The 27,649-nt window shown below is 27.8% G+C and overlaps 2 protein-coding genes and 1 long non-coding RNA gene across 3 annotated transcripts in view; 2 read left to right on the top strand and 1 right to left on the bottom strand.

Annotated features, from left to right (window-relative positions):
* Nucleotides 1-27,649, bottom strand: part of LOC126899985 (cathepsin B-like) — a 100,535-nt gene that overhangs the window by 60,722 nt on the left and 12,164 nt on the right. The window lies entirely within an intron of this gene.
* On the top strand, nucleotides 11,529-12,024 carry LOC126899999 (uncharacterized). The gene is made up of 3 exons (XR_007702776.1): nucleotides 11,529-11,641; nucleotides 11,739-11,920; nucleotides 11,995-12,024. It is a non-coding gene; the product is annotated as an uncharacterized LOC126899999 (long non-coding RNA).
* Nucleotides 20,104-26,288, top strand: LOC126899987 (cathepsin B-like). The gene is made up of 6 exons (XM_050675318.1): nucleotides 20,104-20,277; nucleotides 24,959-25,183; nucleotides 25,290-25,490; nucleotides 25,561-25,708; nucleotides 25,768-25,878; nucleotides 25,970-26,288. The coding sequence occupies exons 1-6, from the start codon at nucleotides 20,158-20,160 to the stop codon at nucleotides 26,173-26,175; spliced, it is 1,011 nt and encodes a 336-aa protein (XP_050531275.1). The 5' UTR covers nucleotides 20,104-20,157; the 3' UTR covers nucleotides 26,176-26,288.

Genomic DNA, 27,649 nt, shown 5'->3' with positions numbered 1-27,649 from the left:
TCAATAGTAAATTTTACTACTACTTAATTTATTCTACGTTAAATTTGTATACAAGTAGCTACATATAATTGTTTAACAATTATATTAATAAAAATAAATAACCATTAAGAACAAACAAATTGAATTAAATTGGAATCACATAGTTTGACATTAATTTCGATTTTATTAATTTTGTATTATAATTTAGTATAATGACGAACGAATAGATATACTTTAAAAATATTTTATTAAGAATCCTATTGTATATACTTCTACAAATACGTCTTTTTTCAGATGTTAACTCTACTATATTTGTTCCTGAAGAAATACCATCGTTATTGTCACTTGTTTACAGCAATATACCACCAATTAAAAAAGGTAATTATAGGTGATAAATGTGTTATGTGCTTGTTATGAATGTTGTATTAATTTTCGGACAAATGTCAAGTTATTGTAAGCAAGTACAAAATAATCTTCTATTGGTAACAATAAGTTTTCAATTTTTGAAAAATAACATTTGATTTATTAAGGAAGATTTAGGAAATATAACTAATAAAGTACTTTTAGTAATAATAAAGTATCTATAATTGTGGTATAAACTAAATGGTCAAGTTATATCAAAATAAAAATGTGTAAATTTCTTATTATTAACTACAAATTTAAACTTCAAATTTAGATCGTTATTTACCATGAAAATATATATTCAGGATTGGTTTTATTCTTTTGTGTGACTTAATAAGAATCAATACAAATTGCAAGAACTCGCATTAATTTGATAACTTTTAATAATATTAGCAATAAAATAAGAACCTTACATATATTTAGATTAAGTGAATATTATCTTGCAGTACAAGATACTTGTTAAATTAATGAGTTAATATATTAACTCATTGACCTAAATTAAAACAATTCATCAAAAAACAATGTTGTTACACAATGAAATTATACTCAAATTATATAAACTTAATTTTGAGAGACATCGAGAATTTTACATAAAACCTGTAAAATCTTTTTCAGTTGTTCATTTATATTTTACTTGGTTTTTAACTAATTTTTACATGAGGAAAATGTTGTACAAATTTTTATTTTATAAATTTTCAAGCTTGGTTACTAAGAATAGAATTTCGATACTTTTACTGAGTTTTAAACAAAAATTAGATAATATACTAATTTGGTTCCTTTTTTTAGATTTTATAAGATAATAAAAGTCAGCTTTTAGGAGAATAATAAGTACAGAATTTGAAAATATTAAAGAAATTTATTGTTAATTTTCAATTTACGAGTTAATCTAACTATGGTAACTATGATGAACTATAACTATGATTAACATAGTTATTTAAAAGGATAATGTTGGTCTTTATTTTAATTTATAAATTTTATAGAAATCAGAAGCATCATAATTTTTTTTTTATAAATAAATTTATTCTTTTTATAAGTGTTTTATTTTTTTATTTTTAAGTTTATACAGAATGATTTTTTATCATAACTCACTTAATTACTCAGAGAATAAAAATAATTTGAGTGGTTTATGATAAATAAATCACCTGTATACTATAGAATATTAAACATATAACATTGAGTCTTTAAGTATATTGTTTATTGGTACGTGCCTTACTTAATCTTAAATTACACAATGTAGATTTAAAATTAATAATAGGATAATAAATATCATAATTGTCTTTTATTACCTCACCTTAATTCCAACTACTCGGGGTCAGCCAAATAATAATGACAATTGTATTTTACAAAATGAATTAAATTTATCCAATGGAAATCCAAAGTTAAATTTAAAAAATGTAATACACATTTAAATTAATCCAAAACATCGTCTATTGATGTATATATATTTTTTACGCTTCATTATTATTCGGTTGTGCCAAAGCGGCATGGTGTGGTGAGATTCGGTTTTTTATCGTCATGACAACGATCTGCCCCAACCGGTTTTACTGTTAGGGTAGTGTGTGTGTGTGGTGGTCGCGAATGGCGTCTCCTACTTGCCTTGTGGTATGCTCCGGATTTGCATCGCAGCAATAAAATTACGGATTCTGTATGGTGTTTTGTAAGACATGTCGCAGTTGATAAAGGTGTCTCTGTTAGTTTTTGTGTTATATAGTGTGCGTGAAAGTATTTTAGTTTTTTGTCCTTATTTTTTTATGTGATATTGGAACATAGATGATTACGTCGGGCTCAACTGTGTAGTTCATTGTATATAATTGTACAGAAAGCGTTTGTAATATATTTTATGTATAATGGATTGTAACCTGCCATCAGTTCAATGTCCATAGAATCACCATGATATTATAATTTTAAATATTGTATTGATTAGTATTATGTTCATTAGTTAATTGTTACATTAGATACCTACTAACATTAGTTTTAAATAGATCTTGTGTTATTTATATTAGAAAAATAGCAATAAAACACAAAAGAGTCTTACAGTCCATAAAATTTTCTTTGTTTAGTTTTAATATTTAATTTATTAACTTTACTTATTTTATATAAAGAACCAGCAAAGATGAAATTTTAACTCGGCGAGTGGTCGTCCGAGAAGTTGAGTCACACAATTATAAAAATTATAAAACCGTTTTAATGTTCTGATTGGATATTTATAATATATTTGAATTGATTTTCCATGATTTTAGGAACGGATTCGAGATTTGGTGTAGGTTTTAGACTTGGACCAAATGCGGATGTTCAATTCCAAGTAGAACTTGGCCCACAAACACATACACGACCAATAGGACCATCAAGTGAGACTCCTGATACAACTTCCAAAAAAAGACACGTGGTCGCATCAAATAAACCAGTTGATTGGTTGAATAAATGGCGATTGCAGATGAATCCTGGTTACATCGATGACGTACATAATGAAGACATTGTCGAAGATAATAGTCCCATGTCTCTACAATCAGAATCGGTTAACTCTGATACATTAGCTCATCTGAGACAGTTGTATACAATGGGACAAGTAAAAACACGATAATATTCAATAAATTAATTTTTGCTTGTGATCTTCTTTCTTTTGTAAATAGATTCATCGTAGTATTTATGTATTTTGTAATTTAATTATGTTAAGCACAAATAATGTTTATTTTGTTAAGCGTTGTTTTTAAAATTTACATAACAATATATCAGTCAAATTTACAGTACACCAATAGACTTGGAAAATTGTAAAAATAATATGAAGATAAAAAAATATATTATGGTAATAATTTTTAAATTCTATATTAAAAAATAAAATATTAAAATCTCCTAGAAAAATCTCTTAATTATTAATAATAATACGAACCCTAATTTTTTTATAAAAATGTATTAACTAAAGTTTTATCAAGGGGCTTATAAATAAAAAAATTATAAAAAAAAGTTCAAGCAGAAGATTTTAATAAATACCTATAACTTTTTATATTGTGGTCAATGTTAAATGATTTTTAGAAAATAACATTATTATGGATAAATAAACTTATACCAGATAAATAAAGATATTGTTTATGAAACAAACAAACAATAGAGTCAATCTGCTTAACCACGAGCATGATTTTAATGTAAAAAAAAAAAAAATGGAATTCCTTTGCCATAGCTCATGGGAAAAGTTCTTGCGATGGCATTGGTGCAACTGTGAAAAGACTAGTTCGTAAACCTGCAACGGTCATCGAATTGTTACGGACAGATTATTTGTCTTTCACTAAAATTGACATTTAACGACTATACCAGTAGCCTAATTAGCACAAACATCCCTACAATCCAACTATAAGTATGCGACGAGCGGGTGTAAACAGTCTTATTTTAATTAATTAAAACTCGTCGAAGTCTGTCGATATTTTACCACTCTCGTAATAATTCATTCATTAACATAATACTTTATCTGTAATAATCACAATATTGTGATTATCGATTATTATTAACAGTGTTCTGTGTACGCCGCTGCCGTTGACTCATCACCTCACTTGAATTACCGGCAAACATCTCTTGAGATCCAGTCAGGTTATAGTTAAACATACTATTTATAAAGAAATTAATAATTTGTTATCGTTGTTAATTAAGATTTTATGTTTATTGATAACTAAACCGCTAACAGCCATTTTAGAAGGATATAAATCGTATATGGCCAACGTAGCTCCATTAAGAACAACATAGCCTACAACTATAACTGTTAGGACCCTAGAGTGAAAGTACGTTGCGGAACGATTATATATTAATACCTCAAGATATCCATTCCTTTTGTAAGGCATATATTAAAAGTTTCGAAGTTTCCAAAATATTTACTAATACGTCAACAAGCAATACTAGCACATAAAATCCATGCCAGTATCTAACTCTACACAAGTAAAAATTGGCAAAATACTTGAAATTTGTATTTAATGATTTGTGTTTAAATATAGTTATGTAAATAAAAGAATGAGATAAAATTTTGTCCTAAAAAAATTAAGTTATTTGTATAACAGAAATCGTCGAATTTAAACCCCTGTAACTTTTAACGAAAGATAGTTTCCATCACTTAAATTTTATTACATCTCAGACATCACAACATGTAAAAAGCTGCAGTAAAAATTAAAAAATATACTAAATTTTATGTATTATTGTTTTGTATGAGTTAATTATAAATAAGTATAAAACAATTTTTTAGTGTTCAAGATGTTAAAAAAAATGAAGTATACATATAAAACTTTAAATTAAAAGTTGATAAACATTAAATATTACTAATTACTTAAAATGACTGTAAAAAATTTAAAAATCTTATATATATATATATAAAAATTATTTTTCATAATAATACTACATTTCATAGGTTTCATTTATTAATAAACATGAAATTATCTTCTTGGAAAATTATTTTTTTAAATTGTTGTCTAAATCTTTAATAAATTAACAATCATCATCAATTGTAGTTTTATTTTCTTAAAATGTTTTTCTAAGTTTAAAAATTATTGGACACTTCTAATTCAAAAGATTCTAGTTTAGTTATATCTTCAGATAGAACATTTATTGACTTCATTAGAACTTTTATCATTACATTCTATGTTTTCAAGTAATTTATACATTTTCATTTTTTTAGACTTTTATATATTATGTTTAGAAAGGATTTACTAAGGTCAATAGGTTTATTCATTTTTGACTCACATTTCGTTTTATTTGAATAATAGCTTATTTGAATAATAATTTTTGAACGCATTTATTCACATTCAGTTTTTCCCATTCTATTAACATACGGTCCTTTTTTTGTATTATAAAGACTTCTTCTTCTTTCTTCTTCTTGTGTTTATTGGACCTTTAAGACCATTCCGTCTCACAACCAATCTTCCAGCCTTCTCTGTCCACTGTTAAATCCTTCCAATTGGACACACCTCCCATCTGCCCAACATCTTCCCAGCGCATTCTTGATCTTCCCAAAGGTCTTTTACCTACAGGATTTTGTTCAATCACTGCATCTAGAAGTGGATTTTGGTTCCTCCAAGCATAGCCGGCCCATCGTAGTCTTCTTCCTCTGATAATCTTCAATATATTCTAGTTCTATATTCTTTCTTCGTCTCCACTCTCCAGTTATTTCGTCCTTGACTGGGCCATATATTTTCCGTAATACTTTTCTTTCAAAGGTAATAAATCTCTGTTTGTCCATTTTTCTAAGTGGCATTGGTATCTTAGTGAGTCTAAAGTAACAGTTATTCCCAGCTTGAATTCTCGCTGCTACCTCGTTTGCTATATTATTTTTTTCAGTCAAAATAGTACCGAGGTATTTGAACTGTTGTAATCTTTTAAATTCGTAGTGATCTATTTTTATGGACTGACAAAATGGTAGCTCTCGTCTACTCAAGATCATATACTCCGTTTTTTGTTCGTTTACGTATAGTCCTACTTTTGATGCTGCTTTATACAATCTACTAAATAATATCTTCAATCTATCTTCAGATTCTTCCATCAACACTATATCATCCGCATAAGCAAGTATACCTATCACCGTGTCTTGTAGTCTAATACCTTCATGAGGTTCAATTTTCATTTCCCTAATTACCCTCTCTAAAACCACGTTGAACAGAATCGGCGATAACGAATCGCCTTGTCTTAGTCCTGAATTCACTCTAACCGGGTCAGTTATTGAATTTCCCACTTGAACCCTTACCAAGGTCTCCATTACACTGATCGATATTAGATTGACCAGTTTTTGTGGGAAATTAAATTCTTTCATAATATTCAGTAGACTGTGTATTTATGTTCCTAATATTAAAGAGAAATTTTTCGGTTGGTTCCTCACAGTTTAGTAAATGGTCAAAATACTTTCTCCATTTTTCAGCTATTTCTTTCTCTGTAGTTATTAACATTCCATTATCATCCTTAAGAAACCGTTCCTTCTTTTTAAAATCTCCTTTTAAATCTTTCACTCTTTTATACATATCGCGGGTCCTATTTAACCTGAAGTCCTGTTCTGCATCTTGCATAATATTTTGGATATACTTTCTTTTTTCAGATCTTATTATATTGTGAGCCTCTTTCCTCCGTCTGCTAAATTCTGTAGCACTCTCTTCATTATTAGTATCTTTCAACCATTCTTCCCGGGCTCTCTTTCTCCTTTGTACTGCGTCTTCACAAATTTTATTGAACCATGGTTTCTTTCTCTTTTTTCTTATCCCTAAGGTTATTTTTGCGGTTTGTTGTACAGCACCTCTAATTTTGCCCCACACATCATTCACATCGTCTGTATTTATTATTTGTTGTTCTTTAAGATTTTCGCTGATTTTTTTGCTGTAATTTTTATATATGTCAACGTCTTTTAACTTCTCAATATCATACCTCTCTATTGTATTTAATTTGTGCATGCTTTGCTTCTTGAATTTTACTCTTATCCAGATACCTAACAGAAGATGGTCGGAGTCTGCGTCGGCGCCTCGTAATGTTCTCACATTAGTTATACCATTTTTAAACCTTTTGTTGACCAGTACATGGTCAATCTGGTTCTTGTGCCTCCCATCCGGTGACACCCAAGTATATTTGTATATATCTTTGCGTGGTAACATTGTGCTTTTAATTATTTAACCTTTTCCTAATGCAAAATTTGCTAGTCTTGAACCATTATTATTCGAGTGTTCATGGAGGCTGTGTATTCCTGTTACGTCATAGTATATTCTTTCCTTTCCTATTTTAGCATTTAGGTCAAACCTGAAAAGATTCCATTTTTGTACTCCAAAACTGGTCGTTGCGTTTAACAATTTTTAAGTAAATCCATTTTAGAGTGTAAATATAAAATAAACATTTTTGACGATCAGTTATGTGCAGTTGTCCCTGTATTTGAAAATAATACTGATGGTCTTTTTTGAGTTGGTAATTTTCCTTTTTACCAACTATGTAAGATATTTTATTTACGCTATTATGACACTGAGTTTTCCGTGAAAAAATTGATGAGCAAAAAAGAAAAAGAAAATTAAAGGTCCTGGAGGACCTTGAGGTTAGGTGCAGTGCAAGTGGGTTAACGAAATAAAAATCTCGGTGGTCCCTTTTTTCTCAATCAGATTGCGTAAGTACAAAATGTCCATGAATATACACGTAATTACTATAGTTCAGGTTCGGTAAACTAATGTGAGCATAGTTCATTCCTGTGACTTTTAAATTAGGAAAAAGAGTAACTGAAATTATTCCTTAAATGCGCGAAGATACAGTTAGTAAAAGTCTATTGTAGTTCTCGGCACACAACATCGTTTACAGATAGAATGTGGCGTTGTTTCGAAAATTATATCTATTGTCGTAATATAATCGTCACTATTATTTATACGAGACAACACTAAAATACCCTGTTCATGTACTTAACAATATTATCTTTTTTAGTTTTTATTAGTATATATTTTTTCATTTCAAATAGTCACCACTTCTATCCATAGAAGTGGTACATTTTAACTTGTTTCATTATACATTATATTCTTACAAGGACATGATCCTTTTCGAACAAAAACTTAGATAGACATTTAAGAGAAATAATCAAAAGACTCACACTGTTTAACTACATTGTAGTGTATGCGGTTCGATCATAAATCAATTAATAATTACTTTAAAAATCCTTCCTCGCCAAAATAAAATCTATATATTATTTTTGTCATCTTTGTTATTCTACTATTAATAGTTAAATGCATTGTATCAATTTTCGTCTCGCTTGTAAAAAACATGTTAATGTTATATATGTAAATGTCAAACTAATTTATGTTCTATTCATCTGTATTGATCTCTGTGTTTTTCATACTTACTTATCAATAAACAATTATACTAAAAATTCGACAGTGACGATTTTTTGGGGGTAAAAATATATTATAAAAAGCCCGAGCAAACCCTTGCTCAGGGCTGTTCATTTCATGCTCCGTATTGGGCTGTTCTTTTCGTGGTCCATATTAAGTTGTGCGAACGTCGTGATCGTCATTGTCGAAATTTTATGTGTTAATTTGTGAACTGAAAATCTGAACTTGTGTACTTTATTTATTATTTTCACCGATATCATCACTAAGGATAATTATAAGAACCAGAGAATTTACCAGGTAAGATTTTTTACATCGTTATTTTATGACCCTCGAATTACACCCCGAATCAAAAGTAACTCTCACTTACACATTTTTTTGCACCAACAATAATAATCATCTGACCCCTTTTTTTATATAGTATTTTATTATATTATTTTGTATTATATTTTCATTTTTGAGTTACGACACTATCATTGATATCATATCAGAATTATCAATTCGAAAAAAGCGTATTTTTTAAGTGCATTCGACAGTAATCGTGTTTTACTGATCGTATGCGAATGCAGAAAAACACAAGGCGATGCATATGCGCGTAATACGATAAAAACGCGGACTATGATAGTGTATACTTATAACACATTTTACTATGGTTGCAACAACACTGAACCAGTTTACAACGATTCACAAGAGATGGTTGCTAGAGTGTGGTAGCGGGGGCTGACGGTGTGACCTTGCCGCCGATATGGAACACAACGCCATCTATGGAGCGTTGTATGCGTATCGTTTTTACTAGAACGTCCTCTTAAACTCATGAACTGTGCAACTTTGTTTCACTGAAGAATTTGGCGTTAAGTAGGGAGAAGTGGCTTCAATGACAAGGCATTGTCTTTAATAGATGACGATGACAAGCTACGACAACAATTATCTCTTATTTCCCAAGGCAATTGATAATTGATAAGCCCATAATAGGGGCAAACCGTTACAATATATTCATGTATATACTTATAAATCATAAAACTAGTAATCTATATATATACAATTTACAATTGAGTATTGGTAAAATTTTCTTAAAAATAATAATACTCTTTGATATTTAAAAATTTACTTAGAAATTTACATAGTTTTCTTTAAAAATATGCCTTTAATATTTAGAAATTTAACTTTTTAAAACAAAAGTTGTTATTTAAAATATAGGAAATCTTTAAAAAATAAATGTTATCTCTTAATAATATAAAATAACTTTTATTTTACTATTAAAAATAACTTTTCTTAAAAAGAGCTTAAAATAAAAGTTAATTTTAAATTTAATAAAGTTAAGTTAAAATACAAGTAAATTTAAAAATATAAAGTTAAGTTTAAAAATAAGGTTCACTTAAAAAAGTACACTTTAATTATAATAAAGTTAACTTTAAACTAAACCTTTTCCTTTAAAATAACTAAAAAATAAAGTTAATTTCACCTAAATAAGTTAACATTAATTTTTAATTTCAAAAGTTAACTTGCATTAACAATAATATAAATTAAACTTTAAAAAAAAAAAAAAAATTAACTTTTATAAAATAAATTTTATGAAATGCCTGGTATGTATTGCATGAAAAATTATTGTTTTTTATTCACATTGTTTTTCATAATTATTGCATTTCAATCAGGTTTTGTTGTTTTTAGATCCATAAATGTTGCACATACCCTTCTGAGAGATTGAGCTGGCTTATCATTAATATGTACTTTGCTCTTTATAAGTTCTCTAAAACACCTTCAAATCTTTTGGCTGATTATTGATTATAGATGGCTCCTTCAAGTTTTTATTCATCAATACAAAAAACAGTTCATACAGTATTTGTCTTCTAATATTATTTTTGATTTGATGAACGTTAAATTGAAAAATACATTTTAAATTTATTCCTTCTAGGTCAAGTAGTCGAAAAAATATATTTATGGGCCTACTTTGTGTTATTCTAGAAGAACTAATTGTGAAATATATAAATTATAAATATAAATTATATTTACCTTATCCTTCGTAAAGCCATAATCTGAGAAGGTTTTTTTGAGACTTTATCAAGTGTGTCAGTGTTGTGCATAATGGATTGCCAAAGTTTTCCTTTTAATTTTGTGATCATGGATACTAAAGTTTTTAGTATCAATCACACAAGGCATAAATTTTCAAACTGTACTTAGCAGGTTTTTGTGACATATATTGAATAAAAAAACAGCATCCCCTGAAGGCTACTAGTATTTCATCAATAGTTGTGTCTTCGCGCAAGAAAGATTATTTTTCTGAAAAATCCACAGGATTTTTTTCTTTTCACACCAAATAAGAAATAAACAACTAAAACTGCATACATTTCTGAGTTATTTGTTAGTTTATTATAATTATCAATTTTTTTTTTATATATAAGTATTTGTATCTTTTTTCTTTTTTTTTTCGCCTTAATTTCAACTACTTGTGGTGGGCAACCCTTATCATAAACATTCACTTCAGATCATCCACATAATCTACGCTTACATCAGCCGTCCTCATATTGCATTCAATAACATACCTTCATCTTTTTTTGGTCTTCCTCTACTTCTTCTTTCTGCAACATTCATTTCTATAACTATTCTTACAGCTTCCGATTCCTCTTTCTATATAAAATGACCATAACATCTAAGTCTATTAAAAATAGAGATGTGAGTCGGTATTATACATGTGTATTATACGGTATGATACACGCGTATGAAATTATTTTATACCGGCTGTATCAAAAAAAAAAAATAAAGCTTTATCAACATTTATATTCTTTTGAATTTGATTTTAATTGATGTACCCAATTGTAATTAATGTTATAGATGGATTGCATTATTAGATTTAAATCTATCTATAATCGTGATTATTATTGTAGATTAACAGATATATTTTTAAAACATAATTAGTTGTCAGATCCGCCAGGGAAACATGGTTATCATAACAAACAAAAGCAATGGACTTGTGTACGGTATAACAGTGGTCTCAGTATGTTTTTAGTATTACCACACAATAATCTTGTCACATTTTAAGCGCCAACGCATGCCGGTTCAAATGGAAGAAAATAAAAGCACAGAACAGGTGAATCTATTCTGTGGTAAAAGTATTTTATTTTGTGATTTAAATTGTTTAAGTTTAAAGTATTATTTGCAAATTACGAATTAAGATGGGTCGTCCATCAAAGCAAAAACGAGAATGAAATAGATGAACTATTTGATGATGTCATGACATATACAAATTAAGATTATAAAATATTTCATACTTTATAAAAATTAATTCTTAATACTCTGTGATACTAATATTTATAATCGATAAGGTGCTTAAGTTATTTTTTTTTAAGGTAACAAATGTTAATACAATTATCGATTTTAAGATTAATAGTAAGATGCCATATTTTAATTTTTTAATAGTTTATTTAAAGGATAGGATTTTTTTTTGTTAAGAAAAAGTGAGTTTTATTATTTTTTTTATTATGTTATTAAAAATTTTAAGTTTTTAATGTGGTAAAATTCCAATTGTGTATTTATACTTGTTTAAAAAAACAGAGTTCTCAGACCTTTAACATCATGGGTGGTTTCTGTTTGCAAATTGACTATAGTTGGTACTTAGTTGATACTAAATCATCCTCTATAGAGGAATTCTGGATAGAGAAATATCTTAGTTCAATACTTTAACTAATTACTCCCTGAACATTTTGTTGTCATCAATTTTGCTAAAGGCTTTTTCAGTAATTTTTCAGTAGTTTTATTGAGTTTTATGAAAAATAATCACTCTAAAGTTTATTTATTCTCAAATTTTAAGGTGCCACAAGGATTTATACGGTATTATACAGTATTATACGATATTATACAACAAAAAAATAAAATACCGTATTTTAATAACTTTAATTAAAAATAATCTATAATAATAATATATTTTCCATTTCGCGAAAAACATATATAATTATATAATTTACGAAATACATTCTAGACGTATATTGCAGTGACGAGCTTGACATCTAAGACCTGGAAGAGTTTTTATAATATTACTTGTTTATAGCTTGTTTTTGAAGGAAGAGCGATTTTTTTATTTGTCCAAATTGTAATTTTTTTTATTAATTATTCTTACTTAAATAGAATTTCAAATCAGTCGTTTCATCATTTTTCACACTGTCACCATCTTCCCCGAAATCAATTTTTGAGTCACTTTTGTGACTATCATTTTTAATCACCTCAAAATTGTTGGATTTAATTTTTTTGTTCAATAATATTACCAAAGAGTGTGCGATGACTCCTTTTTTAACGGTGAAGTTATCTGAAATACAATTTCATAAGACTGTAAAATGGAATTCGATGTATAATGTAAATAATAATATGAAATATTATTATGATGGCCTAGTTTTAGTAGTATCTCAAGAGTTTATTAAAATCTATCTAATGAAACAAGAACTTTTTTTGTTGTGAAGTAATGTATGTTTGAAATATACTGCGAGCTTCAAACCTATGTTCAATTAAAATATATATTACATACTGTAAGTTAAATAAACGGTAGCACAGTGATGTTGTGGCACATTATGGACGTGGCATAGTTGGGACAAGTTTAGATGATATCTGACAGTGATTAAAATCACTATCATAAGAAACGCTTCGATGCAAATCTGTGGATAGTGTTTAATTTTAAGAAATTGGTGAATTATTCCAAAAGCAAAAATAACTCTACTTCGACTGCCATTTGTATATAGAAAATAGGTCACTGGGAAAATTTTTTTTAACCTCTAGTACTTAAAATAATCTTTATTTTATACATATATTTAAAAGAAGCAGTATTCCCAGAACATTATCAAAAGTTAAGTTAAAAAAGTTCTACTTTTTATACAAATTTTCAAGTTTTCAAAAAAGCTTTTTTTTACTTTGAAGAAGCAAAATAATCAAAATAAATATAAATTTATATCTAATATAAGTTAGATTCCAGTAAATTTTATATTTATTGACGGACTCATTACCATAGTCAACCCTTATAAGGTATATTAAAATAAACAAAAAAATAATCTTTGAACATAAAAATAGCATGTCTTTTAACTACGGCAGCCATTTGCACGTAGAAGATAAGTTGTCGGGACAAACTTATTTTTTTTAATTTATAGTACGTAACATAAGTTTTAATTTGACATATGTTTTAAGGACGCAGTATTAAAGAAACATTTTTAAAACTTAAAATTTAACTTTCAATCCACCCCTTGTAGGCAGGTAAAGGGTCAAATTATCATAAAATTTTTATCAAATAAAATTTATTCGACTGTCTATATTTAATGTAGATGAATTTTAAGTTATCTATTCTTAAAACTATGATATCACTCTTAACTTATATAGATATGATTTAGTTTAACGTTGTCGCATAATCACAATAGCGTATTGTACACAAATAACGACCTTGACTAATCAGTGGATACCTTCCCGAGTTATCGAATATGAACGCATACAAAAGTCATTATGAATTTTAGATAATAGAATTTATTATTTAATTTGTTATGCAATACCTTATTAGTACCTTTTACCATATATCGATTAAATATCAAAAACCAAGAAATTTTATTTCACACTTTATTATAGATAATGTAGAGGCCGTATTTATAACTTAATTTAGAGCAGACTACTTAATTTTATTTACTTTGGTAAATATGCTAGAGAAAAATTTTTTTTTTTATAAGTAACTTCGATAACTAAAAAAAGTCTTTACAGTTATACTTGGTAAATATTGACTTTATGTAATTTAACTCCTAATGTAAATTCTTATATCTAGAAATAAAGTTAAAATATATATTTTTTTACATCTTTAATAATAATATATCATAAAAAAGATTATTCTTAAAAAGTTTAAAAACGTAAAATATCTAATTGAAAAACTTGATATCGGATAATTGTTCTATTGGGTATAGAAACAAAACCTAAACCTTAGGCTTAGTTTAGATTTAAATACAAAACCTGATAATAAAACTTTATCTTAAATATAAGTTAATTTAAATAATGAAACTTAAGACATCATCCATAAATGTCAATATAATTTTATATGTCCAAATATTAAATTTTTTGGTTTTTCAAAATAGTGAGAAAATATTTAATACATTAACTAATCAACCAATACACTGACAGTTATTATTCATTTAAGTAAAATGTGACGCATAAATAAATTTAGAGGTCATAAGTAGAGATATATTAAGTAATGTTTAAACTTGCCTTGATGTATGCGTCAATTTATCACAGCAAATTGGTAAATTGAAACAAAATTTATTTTTATCATTTTCATCCATTGACTTAATAAAGTAAATTCAATTAAAGTAATTAATTCTTGGAAAATGATTGACACGAAAGCAAAAATATAAAAAGTGTGTCAAGTAGCACCTGTCTTCCCTGTCATTTCTCACGATACTTTTTTACTGTACCTTTTTTAGTCAACCTTTTTCCCGTGGAACCAAAACAAGTTTTTTTTGTTTAATTAAAATGTATTGCGTATAATCGGCATTATAACTAAAGCTGTACACTAGTTATGACTCCATCTAGTATCTCAGAAATTGATACAAATCTTGAGCAAGCTGTTATTAAAATTAGAGTAAGATGGAGTAAGATGACGAATTCAATATTATTCAGAATAAATCACATATAGCAACACATCCTTAATAGCATAAATGCCTCTTACAGTACACTTTGTTTCTCATTAGTACTAATACACGTTAATTTTAGTTGTGATTAGAAATTCATATTTAGCATGATTGATGTAATTTTGAACATCAAAACTTTAATTATTAGTATGCTAAAGAAAATAATTAAAGTTTCTCTTTTAAATATTCTATAAGTATTTAATATTTATTAATTCATAAGAGACTCAGTTCTTTTACAATAGTATTGGTTACAAATTTTATATTCATTTTCAAGAAAAATCATATTTTGCTCCTTAGAAGAAATAAGAGACAATTGAAAAAAATTGTACTTTAAGGCTAGATATTTAAGTAGTTCTCTTGCAAACTTTAGATTTTAAATCTACACACAGAATTCAGGAAAAATCATAGGAACTTATCCTCGGCATCTTATCCGCCTTACATTACGTATTTTTTTCATTATTCTTCTGTATACTAAAATTTCGGGGTCAAGAATCGAATGTTTATTATTCCAAAAATGATAAAAATAAGATCCATAAATTTACTTAGATATATAATTTAAGTTTTCAAATAGTTTTTTTTTATAATATTAATTTACATAGTATTAATTTTAACTTAATGTAAGTTTAAAGAAAGCAGACTTTTTGGAACATTATTGAAAAAAAATGTTGAGTTTTAAGCCCCTACAAAACTATAGTTAATGTTTAAATTTTCAAAAATAGTATGAGGTCATAAATGAAAATGTCTAAAGTATTATCATTAAAAACTTTGCAATAATCCGTCCAGTTTTCAAAATGTTATTATTTTCATATAAAATAAAAACTAAAATTACAACATCGAATCTTAAATAACAACTGTAATTTTTTGGTTTAGATTTCTTTATAACGGAGATTTCAAAATTATGGCACTGGTTGCTTTAAAAAGATATATTTTGTGATCTTTTGACGTATTGTTAATCAAATTTGGTTCAGTAGGAGTGAATTAATCGTATATACTGACCAAGAAAAAACCCAGTAGAATAAAACCAATCAATATCTACGCAGCTGCAAATCAAAGTTAAAAGAAAGTTTAAAAAATCTTATTTACTAATCTAAATAATGGCATAAAATTAGACCCTATTTATATTGGTAGACGCTATAAGTTATCATTACCATCATTTTAAAATAAATAGTTTTTTTTCCTTTATTAATATATACACAATCTGTTCCCTATAGGTACAATAAGAGTATTAGCTAAAATAATTATAACATTGAATACTTGATAAAAGAAGCCACCCATCGATGACACATTTAAGTGATTGTTTTTTTATTTTTTAATAAAAAAACTTTTAACTAAAGTTATGTTAATAGATCTCTACACCAGTTGCGCTTTAAGCGTCTCGGAGGAATAGTTTTAGCATTAGTTGAAAGACCTTTTATTAGGGGATTGGAGTGGGAGGCTAGTCGAGTGTGGAATCTTTTATAATAAGTTATTGCTTCTTCTTTAACAGTTTTAATTTTTAAATCAGAATGGAGGGTATAATTTGATGCGTATGGAGGGGAGTTAGTTAATTTTCTTAAAGAAATATTTTGAAATGCCTGAATACGATTTATATTAGATTTTTTAGCATTTCCCCATAGTTGTAGACCATAGGTCCAAATGGGTTTAATAAGGGATTTATACACTAGAAGTTTCATATTTAAGTTAGCATGTTTGTTATTAATTAGTAAAGTTCTAAGCATACGGATTCTAAGGTTTAATTGGAGTCTTTTTGCACGAGTATGATGAGCCCAGGTAAATCGGCGGTCTAGGGTTAAACCAAGATATTTTACAGACGAAGAAGATACTTTATACTTGTAATTATTTGTAATTCAAAAATTATAATACATACTTTTAATTTATATTTTCATGATTCAATTACGATATTATAGTAAAAAAGATATCTGAAATAAATTGTTAATTGGCGGCTTAGAACTTTAACCTTGACATGTGATCAGTTTATATGAAGTGTACTTAAAAATTATTGAATCTTAATGTACTTTTATCAATATTGAACAACTAAAATTTTTTATTTTATCTTCTACAATATTTTAAAGATTTTAAATACCAATCAATTCATAGTGAAACTACTTAATTTATTTTAAAACTCTTAAAAAAACAGTATTTAAGAAAATAAATGTTGAAAGTGTAATTTAAATAATAAACAAATTACAATTAAAAAAAACAATAATGATATTACTACAGAGGATAAAAATTTTATTTAAGATTATAAAATAAATAATTGTCGTGTGCAAATGATGATGTGTAAAACAAAAGAAATGTTAAGATAATTTAATAATTTTCAGCTTGAGAGGAAACGAAATTTATTAGTTTATGAACCATATGTTATGTTCCATAGTTTATAAATTAAATGTTTATGTTTAAATTTGTTTGTCTATCCACAAACAATCTATCTATCTATAAACAAGAAAGAATCTTATTCATACATTTTCTCAAAAAAATATGTAATTTGGTTTATAAAAAAGTTATAACAATTTAAATAAAGAAATATAAATTTTTAACAAATTATGTGTTTTTTTTTCGAGAACAATATATCATAATAGTAAATTAGCATAAATTTTACTTTTGATATTTTTGTCACTTGACAAATTGTAAATATATATAAACTTTTCTGTTTATTGTATAATTCAATGTATAACTAAAACGTGAAAGTGTTAAAAAAACGTTAAACAACATATAATTATCATTAATGTCATGCTAAAGTGCAAAAAAAAATATGAACCAAAATTAGAAAAAAATAACAAAAAGTAATGATTGATTAAATCTGAATAAATATTAATTATGATGAGATAATATTCCCAGCCACGGAATTCTTCTGTTCGGAGGCTGTCTGATGCAGGGAAACCAATAAAATTTAGTTGATAAAATAAGTCAGATTAATGTGTCATTTCTGTTGTAATATGCCCAGTGCCTTCCATTACTTGTCTTACAATGACGAATGAAAAATGTATAATCTGTGTTTATATCACTTGTATACAAATAAATGATTAATTTATCTGTTATAACACTTACACTGTTGTACATTAGTTATTATATATGTATGTACGTCTCAACTTGATCATTTGATCTTAAAATAATAATCATGTCATGTTAAATTTAATACAATAAAATAAAAAAAAACCCAGCACAGGGGGGTCGCGGCACAGTTGTGACGTGGTATAGTTGGATCAAGTATAATGATATCTGACAGTGATTAAAATCACTATCAAAAATAAAGGCTTCGATGCAAATCTTTAGATAGTGTTTAATTTAAAAAAAATTGGTGTTTTATTCCAAAAGCTACTTGATCTGCTGGTTCCTTAATATCTCGATTAAGATAAAGTATGTCGAATGAAAAAGGGTTTATTAAAAAATATTATTTCTCATAAAAAAATTGTGTGGATCCATAAACTTTTCAATAAGTTATAGCATTATAAAGTTAAATATAATATGAATAATAAAATCGAGAATTTTCACACGAAAATAGCATTCGGTAGCCATTTTCGCCGTGAAGAAAAGTCCAGAGGTCAAATTTTTTTTTTTCAAATTAAAGTATATTACATTAGCTTTAATTTAAGATATATATAAAAGTGTCAGACCTTCCGGAACATTTTCAAAAGTTATGTTGAAAAAGTAAATTTTTTGTGAAAAAGTTGTCATTTTAAATCCCCCCCTGTGGGCAGGTTAAGTGTCAGATTTACAAAAAAAATATACCAAATGATAAGTAAAGACATCAAGCATCTATATAAAAAAAAATTATATTGATATGTTCATTTTTGAAAAAGTTACGGCAGTTTTTAGTAAAAAAAATTGAAAAAATTTCGAAAATTAACGATTTTTAAATTTGTAATTTTTTTGGAGGTTTCCCCCATTTACGGTGAACGAGGGAAATTTTTTCAATTTTGAAGGGTAATGTCTTCGACTAGATACGATTTGTGATCTTTTGACGTATCGTTGAAAGAAATCCGTTCGGTGAGAGCTGTGAAAAAGTGGTAACAGACACAAAAAAAAAAAAAAAAACACATCATAGTAAAACCAATACCTTCTCAGCTTCGCATCGAAGCTAAAATCACTAAAAGCAATGACGACAATATCCCAAGATGAGATCAATCAAAAATAATATAAAAAGGCTTAGTTCTGCTTGCACGCACTCCACGCTTACACGAGTTCTGGATTCAAACCAAAACTCAGTTTGATATCTTCATAGAGTGTCATCCTCCACTTTTTAAGTATTTTACGCGTTCGCATACTTCCTTTAACAAATCACGGGCACGTATTAACCGTTACTAGTGTTAAACTTTATTAAAGATATATCCTCTTTATCGGCGGGGATATTAGTGTATTGAAATATGATAAAAAATTTGACATTTTTACACATACTCTAGCAGTGCTTAAAGCTGCTTTAGATTAACAAGTATTGATTAATATAAGGTAAACCAATTCGTATTATCCCGTTTTGTTAGAATTAATAATCTGAGTACAGAATGATAANGCCAATTCGTTATATCCCGTTTTGTTAGAATTAACAATCTGAGTACAGAATGATAAAACAAAAGATCTGTACATTTATATCCACCATTTTTCATCATGATAGATAATCACACCGACTGAATATCATAAAGCAGGCCACAGGTCACTTCAAGAATACCACATCGTCATATTTAAGTGATAGTTAATTACATTATTAAATTTTAACAAAGAGTAACACTATTATCTTCTTTTCATATCTACATGTCTTTATCGTTTTAAACCATTGGACTCTACAATAAAGATATTTAATATAGGCCAACTTATTTAAATTAATATTTCTCAAAGGATTTTTAATGTTTCAAGTATAAAGAAATTTATCCTTCATATATATACATAAATTAGAATTTTATCTTACTATTGAATTAATTACTACACAGTTTCCTTATCGTTCAACCATCGATCAACTATATACTCGACATTACTAAGGTCAACAGAATTATAATTGTTAATTATGCTCATTATAACAACATGGTACTTTACTTCATTAAATTAAATAAATCTTATTATATTGAACAATTAAAAGTTATCGGTGATGAACTGGGAAATTTTAATTAGTAATCAAATGAAGAATAGTAAATGGCAAAACGTCTAACCATTATTATAATACATAAAATTAAAAAAGGATAGTTATAATATACACTCAATTCAAGAACTGTTTATCTAAAACACTTCTAATTTGATATTTGAAGAGTTCATCAGGTAATTATAAAAGCTTACCATTATATTTTTATTGCATTCAAATATTCTTGATTGAAGAAGATAGTGTTTTTGGTTTGAACGTAGCAATGGTTAGAATTTTAGTTTTGATTTCTGTTATTCTATTTAGTGTATACCAATCTGAACAAGTTCATTTCTTGTCCGACAACTATATCGAAAAACTTAACGGGAAAATATCAACATGGAAGGTAAGCTTTAATTTTTTGAAAAAATTAAAATAAAAAACAACCAACACAGTGGGGTGGCGGCACAGTGGGGTCGTGGCATAGTTGGGTCCAGTATAGATGATATCTGACAGTGATTAAAATCACTATCATAAAAAACGTTCGATGCAAATCTGTAGCTAGTGTTTAATTAAAAAAAAAAAAAATTTGTTAAAATAGCATATTTTTGCCTTTTGGGCATAGAAGATAGGTCGTCGGGCTAAATTTTTTTTTTTAATTTTATAGTACATGACATAAGCTTTAATTTGATATATGTTTAAAGGACGCAGTATTTCCGGAAAATTTTCAAAAATTAAGTTGAAAAAGTTAATTTTTGTTAAAAATTTGCTATTTTAAATCTCCCCCAATGAGCAGGTTAAGTGTTAGATTTTCAAAAAAAAAAAATGATATCAAATAAAAGGGAAATATCTAAGGTTTTAGTATAAAAAAAATTATTTTTATTTATTCATTTTTGAAAAAGTTATGGCAGTTTTAAGTACAAAAAACATCCCGATAAAAGGTAATTTTTATCGCAAACATTACATTTTTTTTTAAATATCGACAGCCGGGACAAATTTTTTTTTTTCATTTGATAGTATATAACATAACCTTTGATTTAATGCATGTTTAAAGGACGCAGTATTTCTGGAAAATTTTCAAAAGTTCAGTTGAAAAAGATCTATGTTTTTTACAATATTTCAAGCTTTGAACGTCCCCTATATAAGGGGAAATAGTCCAATTTTAATAAAAAGTATGTCAAATGAAATATATACTTATAATGTATTTAGAAAAAAAAATTGTGCTGATATATACATTTTTCAAAATGTTATAGCATTTTTAAGTTGAAAATTTAAAATCGAAAATTTTAACAAAAAATAGTGTTTTTTTGACTACGGCAGCAGTTTAAATGTAGAAGATAAAGTGTCGGGACAAATTTTTTTTTTCATTTTATAGTACATAAAATAAGCTTTAATTTGATATATGTTTAAAGGACGCAGTATTTCCGGAACATTTTCAAAAATTAAGTTGAAAAAGTTANATAAAAATTCCATTGAGTATTTGATTTATTGAACACAATCTAGATTTTTATTTTACATATCTTCATCTTCTTCCTCGCCTTAATCCCAACTACTTGGGGTCGGCCACCCTTATCCTAAACTTCCACTTGACATGATCTCCCACATCCTCTACGCTCACATCNTATAAAATTGGTGTATTATTCCAAAAGCTACATGATCTGCTAGTTCTTTATTAATATCTTGATTAAGATAAAGTATGTCGAATGAAAAAGGATTATTAAAAAATATTATTTCTCATAAAAAAAATGTGTTGATCCATACACTTTTCAATAAGTTATAGCATTATAAAGTTAAATNCTCATATCGCATTCAATAGCATCCCTCCATCTATTTTTTGGTCTTCCTCTACCTCTTCTTCCTTCAAAATTCATTTCTATAACTGTTCTTACAGCTTCCGATTGTTCTTTCCTCATTACATTACCAAACCATCCAAGTCTATTTTTTCTCATCTTATCCACGATTGACGCTTCACCTATACTCCCTCTTATATGCTCGTTCCTTATTCTATCTTTTTTGTCACTCCACTCATCCATCTAAGCATTCTCATCTCTACTACACTCATTTTCTGCTTTACTTTCTTATCAATTGCCCAACACTCTGAACCATACATCATAGCTTGTCTCACTACAGTCTTGTAGAATTTACCTTTTAGCCTCATTGGAATTCTTTTATCACGTAAGACCAGACGCTTCTCTCCACTTCAACCACATGCACTAAATTCTGTATCTTACATCCTCGTCAATAACACCGCTCTTTTGCACAACTGATCATAACTACTTAAAACTTTCCACCTGTCCAATCACGTCCTCGACTATTGTCACTGGTCTCCTTATTTCACCTTCCTCGTGTTCTCCTTTATCAAACTTGTACTCTATATACTCTGTCTTACTTCTACTTATTCTTAAACCCTTTTCTTCAAGAGTTGATCTCCACACCTTTAACCTTTGATTAAATTCCTCCCTATTTTCTCCTATTAACACTTTATCGTCAACAAACAACATGCACCACGGCACCTTTCCTTGTATTTCTCTAGTAATTTCATCCATCACTATAGAGAATAAATAAGGGCTTAAAGCAGAAACATGGTGCAATCCTACTCTTACCCGAAAACCTTCTGATACTCCTCCTACGCTTTTTACCCTGGTATAAGTGCCATCATACATATCTTCTATTATATTATTGTACCTTTTCTGTACTTCTTTTCTCATTAATGCCCACTTTAAAATCTCTCTCGGCACTCTGTCATACGCATTCACCAATCTATAAATAATATTTATTAAATACCATAAACAGCTTTTTCTTCTTTTCCCTAAACTTTTCTATTAGTTGCCTCACACAAAATACTGGCTCCATTGTTGACTTACCAGGCATAAATCCAAACTAATTTTTAGATACCGATGTCTCGTTTCTTATTCTCTTATTTATTATCTTATCCCAAATTTTCATACTATGACTCGTAAGCTTTATGCCTCTATAATTTCCACACTCCTGTACGTCTCCTTTACCTTTAAATATCGGCACTACCATACTATTCCTCCATTCATTTGGTATTTTCCCTTCTAATAAGATTTAAAAGTTCCTTCAACCACCTTATGCCAACACCGCCTAATATTTTCCATACTTCTATTGGAATTTCATCTGGTCCTACAGTTTTATTCTTTTTCATTGATGCCACAGCCTCTCATACATCTTTCTCGCTAATTAAATCTACTAGTCCCTCATTCCACGAGATATCCTCTAATGTTTCTTTGGGTACTCCTCATTCAATAATTTTTCAAAATACTTTTTCCACCTTTTTTGCACATCATCATCACTCGAGAGTACTTTATTATCAACACTTTTTATACACCTTATATAATGATATCTATAGATTTCTTTCTCGCCTTCCTTTGTTCCTAGCCTATCATACAACTCATCATACCTCTTAAAGTTCGCCTTACGTACTGCACACTGGCTTCTTTACACAAGCGTTTATACTCCATCAAGTCTTCTCTCCTTTTGCTCTTCTGCCATACTTTGAATTGCTTTTTCTTACTTTCTATAATTTTTTGAACGTCCTCATAGCATCACCAGGTTTCCTTGTTTGCTGTTATTATACTCCTACTCTTACCAACAATTTCCTTTGCAGTATTCTTTACACAACTAGCAAATCTATTCCACACATTATTTATGTCTCCCTTGACATTCCACACTATCCTCTCTTTTACCATCTTTACAAACTCTTTTTCATTTTCCCCTTTCAATTTACATCACAGGATCTTCGATTTTCCTCCTGTGTTTCTTCTATTTTTGTTTATTCTTTTTCCGATACACCACTACTCCATTACCAACAGTCTATGTTGTGTAGTTACACTCTCCCCTGGTATAACTTTACAATCTTTTACTCGCTTTACGCTCTCTCTCTTCTACATAAAATAATCGATCTGTGATCTATTCCTCCCACTCTTATATGTTATATCATGTTCTTACCTCTTTCTAAAATAAGTGTTAACGAGAGCAAAATCATACGATACTGCGAAATTCATTATTCTTTTTCCAGCCTCATTCTACCCACTAAAATCATACCCTCCATGTAATCTTTCATATTCTCTCCTCTCATTACCTAAATGTCCATTCATATCTCCACCTATCACCACATCCTCATTGCTAGGTACTCCTTGAATCATCTCATTCATCTCCCTCCAAAACACTTCCTTGTCTTCAATGTGTATTCAAACTTTTTTGACAAAGATTTTTATGCCGGCTGTCAACCTGACATAACCTCATTAGTCGCCTCTTACGACTGGCAGAGGGGCTGTGGAAGTATTCTTATCCCCTATCCACAGGGAAATATAATTATTTATAATATATTAGTTTATATATTATAATATAATAATTTTGATAATAATTGTTCATTTTTTAATAAATTATGGCAAATTTTAGAAAAAAGTGAAAAAAAAAATGTTGAAATTTACCGATATTAAAAATCGTAATGTTGTTGGGGATTTCTCCCATTTACAGGGAACGAGCGAATTTTTCAATTTTTGAGGGTAATGTCTTTAACTAATACGATTTGTGATCTTTTGATATATCGTTGAAAGAAATCAGTTCGGTGAGTGCTGAGGAAAAGTAGTGACAGTCACAAAATAAAAATAATCACATCATAGTAAAATTAATACCTTCTCAGCTTCACGTTGATTCACGAATTGAATCACGTCCAGTTTCATATGAGATGTCAATGGATAACTTCTGAAGTACTGGTCCAAATTTTGTTATCCATTAGTAATTTTTTAAATTAGATTATTTTCTATTTTATGAGCTATTTAAATATGTATATTACCATTTAAAAAAATAAAATTAACACCCCTATATATTTAAAGAATTATTCATAGAAGTAATTATCAACTTATGAATATAAATTATATGTAAATAAAAGAAAAAAAAATATTTTTCTAATATTTTATTTATTTAAGAAGTAATCGAGTGATTCATAAACCAATTAGTTTGTATAATATATATTTTTTAATATCTTAACTATATAATCCGTATTTAATAATAGTGTAAGATTTGTATTTCTTAATGTAATTGAACTTATTTTTATTTATTAGGCTGGTAAAAATTTCCCTGCTGATACATCAATTCTTCATCTAAAAAAATTGTTAGGTTCTAAAAGGAGAGAAAAAAATGATCCAGATGATGATCCTATTAAAACAGAAGACCCTGCCTATGAAAATATTACAAGTATTCCTGAAACATTTGATGCCAGAGAACAGTGGAAGCATTGTGAAACTATCGGTCATGTTCCTGATCAAGGTCAGTGCGGCACTTGTTGGGTAAGTATTGTTGAAGTTGTTTAATTTAAAATGTTGTGCTGTTAATTTTCAATACTAGAACTTATTTCATTCATTGGATCCAATTAAAATGTAAAAATATATTTAGGCTGTGAGTACTACAAGTGCATTCGCCGACCGTATGTGTATCGCTACTGAAGGAAAATATAATCATATGTTATCGGCTGAAGAATTAGGTTTTTGTTGTAAAGAATGTGGTTACGGTTGTGAGGGTGGATATCCTATTAGGGCTTGGGAATACTTTAGTACTCATGGAGTTGTTACTGGTGGTGATTATGATTCCAAAGAGGTAAAAACAATCGAAAAGTTTTTAATTATTCTCGTCTCAAAATATTGAAGTGAATTTTGATTTTTTACAGGGATGTGAACCATATAAAGTTGAACCATGCCAAACAGACGAAAAAGGTTACAATCCTTGTCAAAACAGGCCTCTCGAACAGAATCACAAATGTATCAAACAATGTTATGGTAACACCACCCTTGATTACGAAAAAGATCACGTTTATAGTATGTATTTTATAATATTAATAACTCCAAGATTTCTAATTTAAATTTTTTATAAATAGCTAAAAACTTTTACTATCTCTCTCCTGAAATTATTCAAAAGGACATAATGGTTTATGGACCCATCGAAGCTACATTTAATGTTTTTGAAGATTTCTTTAATTACAAATCAGGTTAAAATTAATTTAATTTCAGTTAAATTTTAAACAATTTTTTTAATAGTTATTTAAGGAATGATAAGTCTAAAAAATATATTTTGTTTAGGAGTTTATGTTCGATCTTCATCGTCATTGATGGGAGGACATGCTGTGAAATTAATCGGATGGGGAGTTGAAAAGGGTGTTCCATACTGGTTGATGATGAACTCATGGAACACATCATGGGGTGACAAAGGTTTATTTAAAATCAAAAGAGGTTCTAACGAATGTGGAATTGAAGAATCGAACACTGCTGGAGTACCTCGTGTTTAATAAAAGTAGAAAAGAAATAGTGATAGATTACTGAAACAATACCAAAAATCGAATGATATTTCACTTGAATTCGATGTTAAAAATATAAAAATTAAAATACTTAATTTCTCAGAGATATGTTTGTCTTTTCTAAAGATTAAAAAAATTTTAGAAAATTCATAATGTTAGTAATAACATCATAGTATCATGTAATTATCATTTAAAATTAAATCTACTAAGCGTTAAAATTTGCTATTATTATTTTGTTTATCTAGTGCTTACTGAAATTTGGTTGATAGATGACTAATTTAATTCTGAACTTGGTTTTAATAATTTTAATATTTATTGTGCTTGCAACAGTCTTATTAGTTCACATAGTATTTGTTATGAAAAATTGAATTTCGAGGAACTTTCTACACTAATTAATAACGCAAGACGGGTATATATTTCTATTAAACTTATTTACGCTATGAAACTTATAATAGTTTCGGTATATTTACTCCCAGATAGCTCAGTTGATAAATATACTATTCATGTTGATACCGTAAAATATGTTTAAGCTGAATTTAGAGAAGATGTTTACCTATTTTTATCGGGGATTAAACATACCTAATGTATGAAAAAGTAATGATTCTTCGAGTTACATGTAAAAGTTCATAATTTCGCTTCAGTAAATATATTTAATTTAATTATATTAATAATTTTTGTGGTTTTACTCTTGATTTAAAGATTTTAAATTAAAAAATCTTTTTTTTTTAAATAATTCATAATTATTTACATTGGTATCAAGTTGATACTGATGACTAAGTGATATTTGGTGTAAGATTTAAAAATATTTTGTTGTAAATATGATATTAAATTTTTATTCATCGTTATAAAAAACTGAAAACGTCATAATTTATTTGACATTTTATATGTATTAATTTTACATATTTTCATACGTGTAAAAAATAAACAATTATAGTAAGCAACATTATACAAAGTGATTATTTTATCATTGATCATTTAATTAAATGAAAAATAAAAAAACCCAGCACAGGGGGGTCGCGGCACAGTGGTAACGTGGCATAGTTGGATCAAGTATAATGATATCTGACAGTGATTAAAATCACTATCAAAAAAAAACGCTTCGATGCAAATCTTTAGATAGTGTTTATTTTTAAAAAATTGGTGGATTATTCCAAAAGCTTCATAAACTGCTAGTTCCTAATTAATATCCTGATTAAGATAAAGTATGTCGAAAGGGATTATTAAAAAATAGTATTTCCCATAAAAAAATTATATTGATCAATATACTTTTCAATAACTTATNATTGAGTTGTCACTCTAACAGTTCATAAAATATGACTGCTATATTGTTTTGTATAGAAATAATTTAATTATGAATTGTTCCTTTAAAATATAATTGATCTACCTGACTATTTGAAGGTTTAAAAGAATTGTATTCGTCAAGAGATGGATAAATCTGAACTAAGGCTAAGTACAAATCTTTTTG

Source organism: Daktulosphaira vitifoliae, unplaced genomic scaffold (genome assembly GCF_025091365.1).
Source record: "Daktulosphaira vitifoliae isolate Bord-2020 unplaced genomic scaffold, ASM2509136v1 Scaffold_2, whole genome shotgun sequence".
NCBI lineage: Eukaryota > Metazoa > Arthropoda > Insecta > Hemiptera > Phylloxeridae > Daktulosphaira > Daktulosphaira vitifoliae.
This window is presented reverse-complemented; position numbering and strand designations above follow the sequence as displayed.